Here is a 14,674-nt window from a genome sequence, read left to right on the forward strand (position 1 = left end):
TAGAAATTAGGGGCTTAATTTTCTCACTGACCTCTGGAAAAGCGCCCGGGGAAGATCTGATTCCCCCAGACTTGTTTAAAGCCTTTTCAGAATGGTGGGCACCTATGCTAGCCAAAGGTTTTACACAAATAAATGAATTGGGCCTAATGCCATCTAGATGGAAGAGTATTATTGTCCCTATTTTTAAGAAAGGTGACAGAACAGATCCACAAAATTACAGACCAATAAGCCTGTTGGATATATCAGCAAAATTGTATAGCAAGTTTTTGCTACCTAAACCAGAAGACTGGGTGAATGAAAATCAGGTTATACATCCCCAACAAGCAGGTTTTAGAAAAGGTCTTAGTACAGTTAATCACTGCCAAACCTTATGTCAACTAGCCTTTTCTGGTATAAATGGCCCAACGAAATCATTATATGTAGCATTTGTTGACCTGGCGGCAGCTTTTGACTCCACTGATAGAAACCACTTATGGTCAAAGTTAGCAGGAACAAACATTGACGGACGGCTACTCTCTTTATTACGTGAGTTACATACAGACACACATGCCCAAATCAGGGTAGGAACATCAGGATCTTTGACTAACAGAATTCCAACAAATAAAGGAGTCAAACAGGGTTGTGTATTGGCTCCCCTCCTATTCAATCTGTATATAAACAACATAGTTAAGAGGCTTTCGGGTTCCCATTTTTTTCCCCACCATCTTTTGGCCAACAAAAAATCTCCATTTTATTGTATGCTGATGACATGGCCCTAATTTCTTTTACTAAAATAGGACTAAGAAGGCTGCTGCAAGAACTAGGTGCATACTGCAAGGAGGAGTCACTCAACATTAATTATGAGAAGACAAAAGTAATTGTATTTAGAAAAAGAACAAAAAAATCACCCTGGAGTATACACGGGCACCCTATTGTACAATGTAGCTCTTTCAAATATCTGGGAGTCACATTTAAAGAGACCCTGAATTGGAATGCACACCTAGAAACCATCAAGTCCTCTGCACTGAGGTTAGTTGGGTCTATTCTGAGATTCTACTACACAAAGGGAGGACATCTTATAGACCCAGCCTTGAAACTATTTACTAGTAAGGTCGTCTCTCACCTCTTGTACGCTGCTGAAATCTGGGGTTGGAAAGAAGATATTATTACCAGCTTAGAAACTATTCAAAATCTTTTTCTCAGGCGTATCTTAGTCCTTCCAAAGGGGACATCAGCAGCTCTTATGAGAGCAGAAACTGGCCTGCCCTCAATTAGGGCTCGCATACATCTGGCCATTGTAAAAGTATGGAAGAAATGGAAGCATGGAACATCAAGTTCAAATTCACTTAGTGAACAATCTTTTAAGCTTTTGTTGGCCAAAGATCCTTCTCGCTCCAGACTTTTCAACAACATTTTGTCACGTTATTCCATCCCAGATGACCTGTTAAACTCTTCAGGAGATAATAACCAACTCAGAGACTGGGTATTTATCTCAGATGCCTTGATTGATAATTAATCCTGCAATCTAAAAGTTCACCCTGGTACAAATTATTCAAAACAAACCATTTGAGATCTTCCTATCTAGTCTATCTTTCAACTCATAGTCTCAGAGTAGCTTTTACCTCCATGCGATTTCAAACAATGCCAACAGCTGTACTGAGTGGGCGATACCATAAAACACCAAAAGATCAATGCTTCTGTATTTGTGGAGCTTTAGTCCTGGAGGATCTCCCACATTACATTCTCAATTGCCCGTTGTATATAGATCCTAGGGCCAAATTTCTAGCTGGCCTACTAGATGGGCTAAATGATAAATCCGATCAGGAAAAACTTGTGTTTTTGTTAGCAGATGCTAATTCATTTGTTTCTAACAAAATGTCATTATTTGTCGTTGCAGCAAAGAAAATAAGGGCCAGAGTGGTGCTGCACAGAGCAAGTTCCTAGAGGAGCTATAGGATAAGTGGACATATGTAGTCTGGAAATGTTTTTATGATGTTAAGTGATTGTTGTCTGAGATTGCACATTCTTTTATTTGCTTTTTTATTACTGATTTGAAATGTTTTAAATCCTTTTATATTTTCCTTTTGTATTGTAATGGCCTATGGCTACATGCAATAAAATCTGACTTGACTATATATATATATATATAAAGAATGGTAAAATAGTTGAGAAAGGCTGGCCTAGCCTCCCATAGGTTGCATCACTATAGCTTTTTTATAAACACTTTGAAAATTATTTAGAAGCATTATGAGTCTTTCAGAGATCAAGAGTACCTGAACCGAAAAGACAGATAAACACATAGGTCCTTTGAAGAATTTTATTTGTGAGTAGAACTGAATGATACAACAAAGAAAGAAAAAAACACAGGACTCTTCTGCTTCCCTCCCACCCCACCCCACCCATGTGCCACACCAGACACAATTCAATTTCATACTGTAATACAAAGAATCAAGAACTACAAAATTAGAACTTCAAAATCATTGCATATGTGGTCAACAAGGTAATCTGAGTCCCTACATTTTCGAAAAGAAACATGAAGCAATGGCTTTTGTGATGCAATTTCAACTCAGACCATGAGACACAGCGGTGCAAAATCAGGACTGGCTGCTGCTTATGTTCACAGGCCATACAAAGTTAGGAAACAAGCTGAAAGCCATTAGTGCCATGCAGTCCATAGGAAACATGAGCAGTTGCCGTCTCGCACCTTCTTCTGCAGTGATCAGCGCTGGCCCAGTTGCTTGCAGTGTGGGTATTCCTACCGTCAACCCGGGTCTCCCTGTAAACCTTCTGCTTCAGCCTCATCAATTCTAAATGGCTCCAAGATACCTGTGTGGAGACGTTTTGTTTCTAATGAAGATGCCAATGATCACTGGACTTATTCTCCTAGGCTGAGGCATTCAACGAACCAAGCTTCATTTTGTCATTACACAGCTCTGATAAATCATCAGTCATGTCAAAAAATCTCGAAAGAGCCCCGCTGACCTCAAATCATATACGAACATATCTGGCCACTTTTGAACACAAGCCCACTTTTGATTTCTGAAGGGATGCCAATTATTAAAGTAAAATGTTCACTGTTTCTGGCCCAAACACACAGCTAAAATAACAGAATGCTGAGGAGGAGAAGCAAAGATGTCAAGGTCTGCGAAGACCTGCCACTTGCTGCCAGCGTATGGCCAACCTCCTGGCCTTCCTTTCATCCCTACTGAGAAAGGCCACTGCTGGCCGTGGCTGCCACAACTGGCAATCAGGTCCACGCTTGGTTCAAGGTGTGTTCTCATGACCAAGGCATTTTCCTATCCAGCATTTGAAACTAATCTCCAGCTTTCTAGGAGTTGGAATGCTACAATTCCAAGTCTGTGAAATAGAGGATTATTCTGTGGAAACTTCATTAGAAAGCAGGCTGGGTGGCTCAGCAGGAAACACAAGTGACTCATTCTTAGATAAAACAAGTAGGCTTAGCATCTCAGCTATGCTACAATTCAAAACAGGAAGGGAGGAAGACCACATTCTTTGAAGCCTCAGGACAGCATTGCTTCAGTGCAGAAACAGATCTATTCGGTTCAAGAATAGAAACTCTGAAATATATAAATGTAGAGTCATCTCCCATTTAGGAAGCCGAAAGTAGAATCTGGCATAAGAATAGTTTTTAGAGTGAGCAGATAGCAGCACACTTTAAGCAGGACATCGTGAACAGAGCTTGCCTTCATATATAAAGCAACGTGGGCTTGAAAAGTTACACACAGTGGTTCAGTGTCTTCTTCCGATGTTTACATACTTTTACATACTAGGAATAAACCGGCTTAGCTGCTGCGACATACACAGGATTAGCACCTTCTGCTTGTTAATTTTCAATTATAATCTTAAGCAATCAAGCTATAACTTGAGGGTGTTACTTGTTCTGCTTTTTACATAAGACAAAAACACTCAGTACAATCTAGTACATTCTAGTGGTTAATAAACTTAAAATTCTAACACATGACAACATTTCTGAAGGTGTTTAGGAGTCAGTCTTCTTCTTGTTTTTCTTCAGGAAGGAAGGTGTGCGGAACTTCTTCTTCTTCTTGGACGGAGACTTCCCAGGAGACTCATCGCTGCCTGCATCCACCTCAGCCTGTGGGGGCAATGCTTCTTCACAAGGCTGAGCTTGAAGGTCTTGGCTTTCAGCAGGACACTCAGGTTGACTTGGGGCCAGATCTTGGTCACATTTGCCTTCCTCTTCTCTCCCAAAGGCTGGGAAGCTGAGGGCTTCAGAGGGCTCGTCAGGGGTGAGGTCTGGGAGGCTTTGCTTGAAGGTTGCAGCATCACTGTCATCTTTGTAAGGCTGCTCAGGCGGCCTCTCTAGCAGGGCAATCAAAAGGAAAATGCGGGGTTAGTGTGGGCTGGGCTCTCTCATGGCACTAGCTAGCAGGGAGATCTGCTCTGGGCAGAAAATCACATGCAGAGCCAGCCATTGGAGTCCTCGCCTAAGTGGCTGCTGGACCACTAGAAGCCCTTTCCCTCAAAGTTTGTAGAGCCAACGTGCCCCACACAGAGCCACAACATACTGAAAACTCCATGATTTGTGCTCAGACAGCCCCATTTTGCTGTGTCCCTGCCTTCCTTACAGAACTAAAAACACCAAAGGATACAAACAAAGGTGTGCTGCTACTCATGACCAGACATACAAAATTTCATCTTATTCCAACTTGCTTATAGAAACTGAAGGGAACTCAAGCTTGTTTCCCTTCCTTTTTCCAAAGCCCCCACACCATTTGACACCTTCTTGTAGGCGCTGCCTGCTCACCCATGGAAGAAATGGAGCAACTGATAGCATGCCTTCCCCATGGATGTTGAAAGCATAAATTTTAAGATTCCAAAGCCACACGAGTCCTTTAGAATCAGAGTTGGAAGGTACCTCCAGGGTCATTTAGTCCAACCCCCTGCAGAATGCAGGAAATGGCCACAAGAGCCAAGCACCTACAAAATCCCTTCTGCCCACCCACTCACAATCTGCCTAAATGCACAGAATTACAATTTGTCAGATGACTATCTAGCCTCTGCTTAAAAACTTCCAAGGAAGGAGAACCCAGTACCTCTTGAGGAAGCCTGTTCCACTGAGGAACCGCTCTAACCGTTAGGAACTTCTTCTGGATGGTTAGCCGAAAAGCCTTTTGAATTAATTTCAACCCACTGGTTCTGGCCTGACCCTCTGGGGCAACAGAAAACAACTCTGCTCTATCTTCTATGTGACAGCCCTTCAAGTACTTGAAAATGGCTGTCATATCAGCTCTTAGTCGTCTTCTCTAGTTCCCTCAGCCTTTCCTCATATGATGGTCTCCACACCCCTCAACATCTGTGTAGCCCTCCTCTGGACACGCTCCAGTCCCTTGAGGCTGGTTCAGTGTTTTAAAAAAGTCGAGTAGAGCAGAGGCATGCATCAACACCTGCTTATACTACTATACTATATAATACTATAGCCCCTACTCCTGTTAGGATTCCTGTTAGGATTCCATTTTAAACAGGGCTTGTGAATTCTCAATAACTGGAGCTCACAGATCTAAATTTACAACAGATCACAATATCTCATGCGAGAACTGCAATGGAAGAGGAGGAAACAAATGATTCCCATTTTTACAGCTTTTAGCTATCTCACATTTATAGATTCAGCTGGCTCAGGGGTTGGTCTGAAGTAGCACAACAAAGTTTGAGTCTAGGGGTACCTTAGCAAATATTAATTTGGGGTATAAGCTTTTGTGTGCATGTACGTTGTGGGCATGCACAGAGGCTTCTCCCCAGAATGAAACTTTGTTGGTCTTAAAGGTACCCCTGGACTCAAACTTTGCTCTATCACATCTACAGATTTCCCCTTCTATGATGGGGAAAGGGTATGAGAGTAGAAAACTACCTTTGGGGGGAAAAGGGCATGACAGAGGAGATTCCTCTAGCACACTAACAGAGTGTGCATGGCAAGCAGTTTGTAAGGGTCATGTATCCTCTGGACTAATGAGCCAAAGGTTTAAACAGAGTTACAGTGAACTTTTTGTGATCCACCACAGCAAATAAAAAAGATGGGTTTGGGTTTTTTTTTTTGGTATAAAAGGCTCAGATATGGTAAACTGGAGAAAGGTAGATCAAGTCTGCATCATCCACTTTTTGCCTCCTCATTTTGCATGTGGGAGGAAACAGAATGAAACAAAGTAACGGCAATGAGCCCCCCCCCAAAAGAGGGGCAGCAGAGACATTGTATCATTAGACTTCCCTGAAAACCTCCCATTGCAGATTTTGTGTTCTCCACACAAACAGCATTTGTATTTCACAGCTGTCTCCATGGCATATTTTTATTTGTAGTTTAGAATAATTTGGTGTTTGTTAGCTCAGCACTCCAAACTCAGCAAACCCGAAGTGTTAGAAGTTTTAAACTGGGTTAAGACCATTTAAAAGCAGAGCGAAAGGAGAAAGCCATTTGGAGGATTACAAACTGCCTCACAGAGCTGTGGTCTGTTTAACTCAGCTGAATATACTTTAGAGCATAGAGCTGTTCTTTGTACATCTAGCATTCATGTCAACATGAAATTTTGGGCAGGTTAATCAGAAAAATAAATTTATTTTATTTTATCAATAATAAAAAATAGCGCTGGCTTGTACGACCGTAGGAAAAATGACTGGCATTTAAGGCCATTTCCATTATACCCCTGAGTAATCACTAGGGAAAAGACAGGCTGAAATGTTCAGGGTTTTCTTCAGATACTTAAGCATATATAATGATTGAATTGTACATGAAGGAATGTTTGAGTCTTAAATAAACTGGAAATTGTCATTATGGGTACAAAAACATCATTAAAAAAAAGGGACTAAGTTGTTACCCCAAGAAAAAAGCCAGCTGTAGCCAGGATGTATTCAGGATGTTGCCCCAGCAGGTGGCTGAAAGTATCTCAGAGGTTAAATATGTGGTGAAGGTGAAAGGCAGCTGCTTATCTATCACGGATGTTGTGTAAATGATCCCCTGTACAGTCACACCACTAGGATCCCAGCATGCACAACACCTCCTTTAGAAATTGCAGCACCTCAGCGTGAAAGAACTTTTGATGTCTGGCTCTATTCTTTCCAGGAGACAGGATTCCACCACACATGTTTTGAGCATCAGAGCCTCACCATCTCTCTCAATCTTTCCCAGAGCATAATAGCATGCCAAACACACATCTGTTGCAATGATGGTGGTGGTGAAGGACAATGAGTTGTATGACTCTATAGGCACTTGAAGTCAATCACTACAGGTAAGTAACCTCTTATTCTTCAGGGTTTTGTGCAGGCAATTGAAGGAGGAATAGCAAACTGAGCTATTTAGAGGCAGGACAAATTTAAGCCAGGGAATAAGAGTGTTGAATACCATTCTTGCAAAAGCAGTGCATGTTCTGCCCCAGACACATCTTTGGTACAGTGCTTCCTTCACAAAGACAGATAGTTGTGACAAAGTTGCTGCTCTACATCAGTGGTCCCCAACTTTTTTATCACCTTTTTATTACATTTTGTCAACGCTTGACAATTTTACTGAGGCCCAGTGGGGGGGGGGGGGAGTCTTTTGCTGAGGGACGTCCCTGCCACCGCCTGAGCCCCTGCTCCGCTAGCTTTCCCACCGGCGCCCCTGAATTCCCGCCGCCCGCTGGGAGACACTGCCAGCAGCAGCTGCGCAGTACCACGCCGAGGGGGAGCGCCAGCCATGGTAGCTGCTGGAGAGCACCAAAAGTGAGCCGGCGGCAGAGTGCCAGGGCAGCCCCCGAGGCAGCAGCCGAGGAGGAGGATGAAGAGGAGCTGCGGCCCGGTACCGAATGATCCACGGACCGGGACCGGTCCCCAGACCGGGGGTTGGGGACCACTGCTCTACATAACTCGCAAAGAATCTGTAGATGTAGTGACTACCCTAGCAGAATGTGCATGGCAAGCAGTTTGCAAGGACCCATGTCTCATCTGGACTAATGATTCAATGGTATGAACAGAGATATGGCAAACTTTTTGTGGTCCACCACAACTAATGAAGATAGGGTGTCTTTTGGAAGGAAGCTAGTGTCCTGCTAACATTTTAAGGATTCACTTGAGGATTTACTTTGCATAGGTTCTGGTTTAGTGGAAATGTAGAGACTATTTTAAAAAGTAATTTGAAAATCAGAAAACAGAAAGTCAACCTTTGTGGCTTAGGATCACTATAGGGGTAGTCCATAAGTACCTAGTACTAAAGAACTTGTAGATGTAATATCTAGTACTAAAAGAACTTGTAGATGCAATTTCTGAGCCTCTGTCCATTATTTCTGACAATTCTTCGAGAACAGATGAATCTTCTGCCTCCAGAAGATTGGAGGTAGACAAATGTTGTCCCCATCTTCAAGAAGGCGAAAAAGGAAGATCTGGGTAACTACCAGCCCGTCAGCTGGACGTCTATAGTTCGCAACATTCTAGAACAAATCCTCAGACAGATGGTCCTTTAGCAGCTAGAGCAGATGGCTGTAATTACTGAGAGGCAGCATGGCTTGCTCAAGAACAAGTCATGTCAGACTAACCTTATCTCTTTTTTTGAGAAGGTTACTACATTGCTAGATCAGGAGAATGCTGTGGACATAGTTTACTTTGGTTTCAGGAAGGCTTTTGATAAAGTTCCACGTGATATTCTTACTGACAAGTTGGTAAAATAATAGGTGGTTGACCGATTGCACCCAAAGGGTGATTGTAAATGGTTCAATATCTTCTTGGAGAGGAGTGACAAGTAGAGTGCCTCAGGGATGTGTCCTGGGCCCTGTGTTGTTCAACATTATAAATGATTTGAATGAAGGAATAGAGGGGGTGCTTATTAGATTTGCAGACTCTATAGGCACTTGAAGTCAATCAGGGTAACAAACACACTAGAAGACAGAATCAGAGGACCCCGATAGGCTAGAAAACTGGGCTAAATGAATAAAATTAATTTCAATAGTGATAAATGTAAGGTTCTTCATTTAGGCAGGAAAAATTATATGCATCACTATAAGATGAGGGTCTAAGTAGACCAGACACTGAACACAAGTCAGCAGCGAGACTCAGTAGCTAATGGGTAATTTAGGCTGTATTAAAAGAAGTACAGTGTCCAGTGTCCCCTGCTTGCCAGGGGCGAAAATTAAAGATGTTTCAGAACGGCTGCCCAAACTCCTCAAATCTACGGATCGCTACCCATTTGTGATGGTCCATGTGGGAACGAATGACATGTCCCTGAATACCATTGCTCCTATTAAAAAAAAATATCAAGATCTGGGGAGGAAGCTCAAGCAAATGGGGGCACAAGTGGTATTCTCTTCAATCTTGCCTGTCAAGGGAAGAGGAATGCGTCGGGAGAGGAAGATAATGGAGGTGAATCACTGGCTGCGTAGTTGGTGCCAGCAGGAGAGATTTGGTTTCTGGGACCATGGGATAGGCTTTCTTGAGGAAGGCCTACTAGCACCTGATGGACTGCACTTATCGAAACTGGGGAAGAATGTTTTTGGCAGGAACCTGGGGAGATTCATCAGGACAGCTTTAAACTAAAGCCACTAGGGGAAGGAGACGATCAACATAGGGAGTGTATGGAAGGAAAACGATCGGAGGCAGCCCAACCGGCAAGGCCAGCTCATAGGGAACCAAAAGTAAAAGGATTCAGATGTCTTTATACTAACGTCCGAAGCATGGGCAATAAAAAGGAAGAGCTGGAACTTCTCATGCTGATGGAAAGGTATGATCTAGTAGGCATCACAGAAACTTGGTGGAATGATTCTCATGACTGGAATGTAATGGTGGATGGATATGAACTGTTCAGAAAAAACAGAATAGATCGAAGAGGTGGAGGAGTGGCACTGTATGTGAGGAAAGGGCTTACCTGTCAGGAAATTCTAGCGAAGGAGAGCATATCTACAGTGGAAAGCATCTGGGTGAAAATAAGCGAGGGGAAAACAAACAGTGTGGTGGTTGGTGTCTGCTACCAACCGCCTGACCAACGAGAGGATGTGGATGCTGCACTTTGTGAGCAGCTTGAGAAAATATCCAAGCGGCAGGACCTTGTCATCATGGGTGACTTCAATTTCCCAGATGTGTGCTGGGAAGCAAACTCTGCAAAGCGTCCTCAGTCATGCAACTTTCTGACCTGCCTGGCTGACAATTTCATTAATCAAATGGTAGATGAACCCACAAGAGGTTCAGCCATACTGGACTTAATACTGACCAACAGGCAAGAGTTGGTGGATGAGGTGAAGGAGGTGGGGACCTTAGGGGGAAGTGACCATGTCCTCATAGAATTCCTTTTGAGATGGGGAGCCAAGGAAGCTTGTAGCCAGACGCGGATGTTGGATTTTCGTAGGGCATACTTTAATAAACTCAGAGACATGATGAGTGTCATACCATGGACGAGAATGCTGGAAGGGAACGGAGCATGTGAAGGGTGGGCGCTACTCAAACAAGAGCTATTGCATGCTAGATATCAGGAAAGCATTTTTCACAGTCAGAGTAGTTCAGCAGTGGAATAGGCTGCCTAAGGAGGTGGTGAGCTCCCCCTCACTGGCAGTCTTCAAAAGCAAAGGTTGGATACACACTTTTCTTGGATGCTTTAGGATGCTTAGGGCTTATCCTGCGTTTTGCAGGGGGTTGGACTAGATGGCCTGTATGGCCCCTTCCAACTCTATGATTCTATGATCATGAGAGGTAATGTTACTGCTTTACTCCACTCTCGTAAGACCTCACTTGGACCAGAAGTGAAGAAAGATGTAGAGAAACTATAACGTCTTCAGAGGAGGACTACAAAGATAGTGGGCGGTTTGGAGACCATGTTGCATAAGGAAAAGTTGAGGGAACTTTGTTTAGCCTGGAGAGGAAACGACTAAGAGGTTATATGATAACCATCTTCAAATACTTGAGGAGCTGTCATATAGAATAGCGGTCCAGAACCTTTCTCAGTTCAGGGACCGCCTCCGGGGTGAAGGGAGAGCAGACGGCCTGGGTGCTGGGTAAACGTGCACACGCAGTTGCCGCACATGCACATGCATGCAAACGCACATGCATGCAGTTGCTGCGCGTGCGTGTTTTTGCCACCAGGGGATGCTAACTCGCACGCGCGGCAACTGCGCGCATGTGCGTTTGCATCACCGGCGTGCCGGTGTCTGCGCCTGCCTTTTCCCTTCCTTCTTGCTGCGGGCGTGGGGAGGCAGGCGCGGCTGCCTGCAGCCCGGTACCGCGGGCTTTATGGCCCGGCACCGGGACACAGACCGGGGATTGATGACCCCTGATATAGAAGATGGAGCTGAGTTGTTTTCTGTTGCCCCAGAGGGTTGGACCAGAACCAAAAGAGTTGAAATTAATTCCAAAGAATTTTCAGCTAAACATCCAGAAAGTTCCTGACAGTGAGAGTGGTTCCTCAGTGGAACAGGCTTCTTCGGGGGACGATGGTTTCTGTTTATTTGGGAGGTTTTAAGCAGAGGCTAGATAGTCATCTGACAGAAATGCTGATTTTATGAACTTAGTCAGATTGTGAGTGGGTTGGCAAGACGTGATGTGCCTTTGTCTCTTGTGACCCTGGAGGTCCCTTCCAACTTTATGATTTTATGATTCATTGCATACCCAGGGAATTGCTGATCATCACTGTTGGATGGTAGGTGAATTCCTTCCAGGCCAGGCTGAATTCTGGAGATTTTTGATGGGGGAGATCATTTGGGCATTAAAATGGTATCACTGTATGTAGGCAGGTAGGTGTGAGTTCTGACATTTTGCAGGAATTTGGAATAGACGACCCTGGAGATCCCTTTTATTTATTATTAGATTTCTATACCACCACTCGCCGTAGCCTTCCAACTCTATGATTCTATGATGATGTTCCTAATAGTGCAGTGGCTTTTGCAACCAAAGGAAAACTGTGCCAGACAGCCTGTCCTTCTTGACAGCTGTTTTGGGTAAGGCAGAGTTGGTTGCCCAAGCTATCATGGTCTTATTGAGAGAGAGAGAGAGAGAGAGAGAGAGAGAGACTTTGTGCAGGGGCAACAACCTACTGATGAGACTGCCCAGGGAGACCTTGGGGGGTATTTCCATCTCGGAATCCAGGATGCAGAGCTCCAGGGGGGCAGGCCTGGTGCTTCAGCACATGCAGGCAAAATGCAGCCTCGCAGAGTGAGTTCCAGGTGTTCTCCTCCTGAGTCTCAAGGCAACAAGCATTTCACAAGATTATTTATTCAGTGCAAAGAAGAGAAAGGCTGAAGTTCCCTTCTTACAACAGGCAGTGAGGGCATTAAAAACACTTGGAAAACGCTGTGGGTGAGAGCCTTGCCAAACAAGCACAAGCGTGACGAGAAGCTTTCATTTGAAACATCACCTTTGCCTATCTAAGGCAATTTCAGATTTACATTTGGAGTGTTGCTCTCCACCCGCACGCAAAAAGCAGAGCATGTTATCTCCCCTTTTCCCTACCCCTACTGCTGGAGAAATTAACATTTGGGCACGAAATCTAATTTGAATGTCTCAAAAAAGGATGAATCTGATTTTTTTTTAAAACCTAAACCTGGAGCCATGTTCAGGTTCAACTAGCAGTACAAACTCAGCTCTTGCTGACATCATTCTAATTGATCTGTTCTGGTACAGCAACTGAAATAGCTAAGCATACTTTAAAATGGAAGTGCCAAACTTACCAAACCAAACAGCAACCCAACACAAAAAGAGAACATTACAATAGATGCCAGAGAATGAAGCCAAGCACAGAAGGGTCAGAAAAAGCAGTAGGGACAGGTCAGGGGTGGGAGGGGGGTGGGATGGTACTTACTATGGCAACAGGTACTCTTTAGCATATCCACCTCCTGTTTGTAATGCAGCCACAAGAAGAAAAAAGCACAAGTAGAGAATCGATGCATCCATCACAGCCATTGTGTTATATTAAAAGAATGGCCAGAACCATTCTTATAGAATACAGAATGAGGTGGAATGAACAGACCGCTTTGTAACAGACAGGTGATAATTCTCAGGGTAAGAGGAAAACACACAACACACCTTAGATTACACCTATTTGTACCCTTAACTGATGTTTGCTCAAATAATCGAAATGTGGTTAACAGAGGTCTCTGGCATTGCTTCTGTCATACAGAGACCTTAAAGGAAATAAATCCAGCATCTAAATTGAAGCAGAAAATTATGCCCAGAGGTGTAATCTAGTTACAATAACGCTTAAGAAATGTGCAACAACCTTGCAGGATTAACTCCACTTTTGCCAGCATAGACTCAGTCCAGCATGCACAGGTTCTTGGGTAAGCACACCCCACTCATCTCAAGAGGAGGCAGCTCTGCATATGTATCCACCTGCACATGAAAACATGCCTCTGTTGAAGTGAACACAAGTATGTGCACGGGAGAGCTCACACATCCCAAAGAGCTGCTTCAAGCTCAGTGTGGTGAGAAAATGTCAACCTGGTCAGATTTAAGAAGGATTCCAAGCTTTTCTATACAGAGCTATTTCCATACAGTGGCTATTTATTATGGAGTCTAAAATAATTCTGGACCAGAAAAGCTTCAGCTGGTTTCAGGTTTAAGTGCAAACTGAGGCACAGTGGGGCAAAAATCCTAATTCTCCACCCATACTTACAGGGCATGGATTTACTGGGATGACCCAAGAAAGAAAGCTCAGTGGAAATTCCTGGCAGTTTGCTTCAGCAAAGAAAAAGGTGCCCCCTTTAAAGAACAATTGGGGGGGGGGAATCAGAACAGCTCATTGCAACTCCAGCACACCCACATTTCAAACACCACATGTCACTTGAGATGTTCAATCCCCAACAGATATGATAAGCCTGGAAAAGGCCCAGAACGTGATCCTGTGGCTGGCGCACTTTCCTGCACAAGGGGCTGCTTTGCTTACGGAACTGAAGGGACAAAAGACAAGTTACAGTGCTGTCCCTGGGACAGATAATGTTCAATTCATACAGGTAACCCTTGAATTCTCTGGCAAAAGATGTGGCACTGGTCACAAGCTTGTCTTTGTAAAAGGTGAGACAAATTCAGGGAAGAAAAGTTTACAAGCAGCTCTCCTCTCTGAAAGTTCACCTGAGCACACCTCACATTAAAAGGTGTTCTGGCGGATCTTTCCCACATACACCTGGCAAGCTCCCAGAGACAACTGGCTGGCGGCAGGCGGAAATGGAACGCCGTGCCATGCAGGCCTTGGTCTGAGTCAGCAAGGCTATTTTTATGTTCTTCGTGCACATTTCTTTATTATTGTGAGCACAACACATTCAGCTACAGAGCTCTACACCGTCAAATAAAAAAACAAACTTTCTCCCACGAGTCCTAGCTGATGTTATTAACTGAAGCATGAAAACAGAGGTGCCCCAATAGGAAGGGACCCTTTTGTTGTTCCAGTCATACCTTCCTGTAGCTTGACCAGTGTGCTGGCTGGGAGACAAGCAGCAGGGTGGTCAGCAGAAGTCTCTTCTCTCTGTTGGCTGGCATCTTCTGAGTCTTCTGCAAGATGTTCCAATACACAGAAGTTAAACAGTAGATCAACAGTTCTCTACCCAATCACTGGCTCTTGGCAAGAAGAAAAGTTTCATCACATGCACACAATATTTTTGCTAAAAGAGAATTCTGACAAAAACTGTGAATAAAAACATGAATACAATGATGACTTCTTTCTTTGCATTTTTGCATACATGCTTCAGCAGCAGTGCCCTTATTAAATGAGAAAGGTGACCCCTTT

At 43.9% G+C, this 14,674-nt stretch overlaps 1 protein-coding gene across 12 annotated transcripts in view; it reads right to left on the reverse strand.

The window, feature by feature from the left end:
- Positions 1-504: 504 nt before the first annotated feature.
- Positions 505-14,674, reverse strand: part of ADD1 (adducin 1) — a 93,642-nt gene continuing 79,472 nt past the window's right edge. For 7 of the 12 annotated variants that reach the window (XM_077300505.1, XM_077300504.1, XM_077300500.1 and 4 more), the window contains 2 exons: positions 14,344-14,439; positions 505-4,320 (listed from right to left, as the gene is read on the reverse strand). In XM_077300505.1, the coding sequence (XP_077156620.1) occupies positions 3,980-4,320; positions 14,344-14,439 (437 nt within the window). In that variant the 3' untranslated portion in view covers positions 505-3,979. Of the gene's footprint in view, positions 4,321-12,753; positions 12,789-14,343; positions 14,440-14,674 lie in introns of those variants that run through there. The other 5 variants (XM_077300510.1, XM_077300509.1, XM_077300508.1 and 2 more) reach the window with 2 other exon arrangements.

Source organism: Paroedura picta, chromosome 10, assembly GCF_049243985.1.
Source record: "Paroedura picta isolate Pp20150507F chromosome 10, Ppicta_v3.0, whole genome shotgun sequence".
Taxonomy (NCBI): domain Eukaryota; kingdom Metazoa; phylum Chordata; class Lepidosauria; order Squamata; family Gekkonidae; genus Paroedura; species Paroedura picta.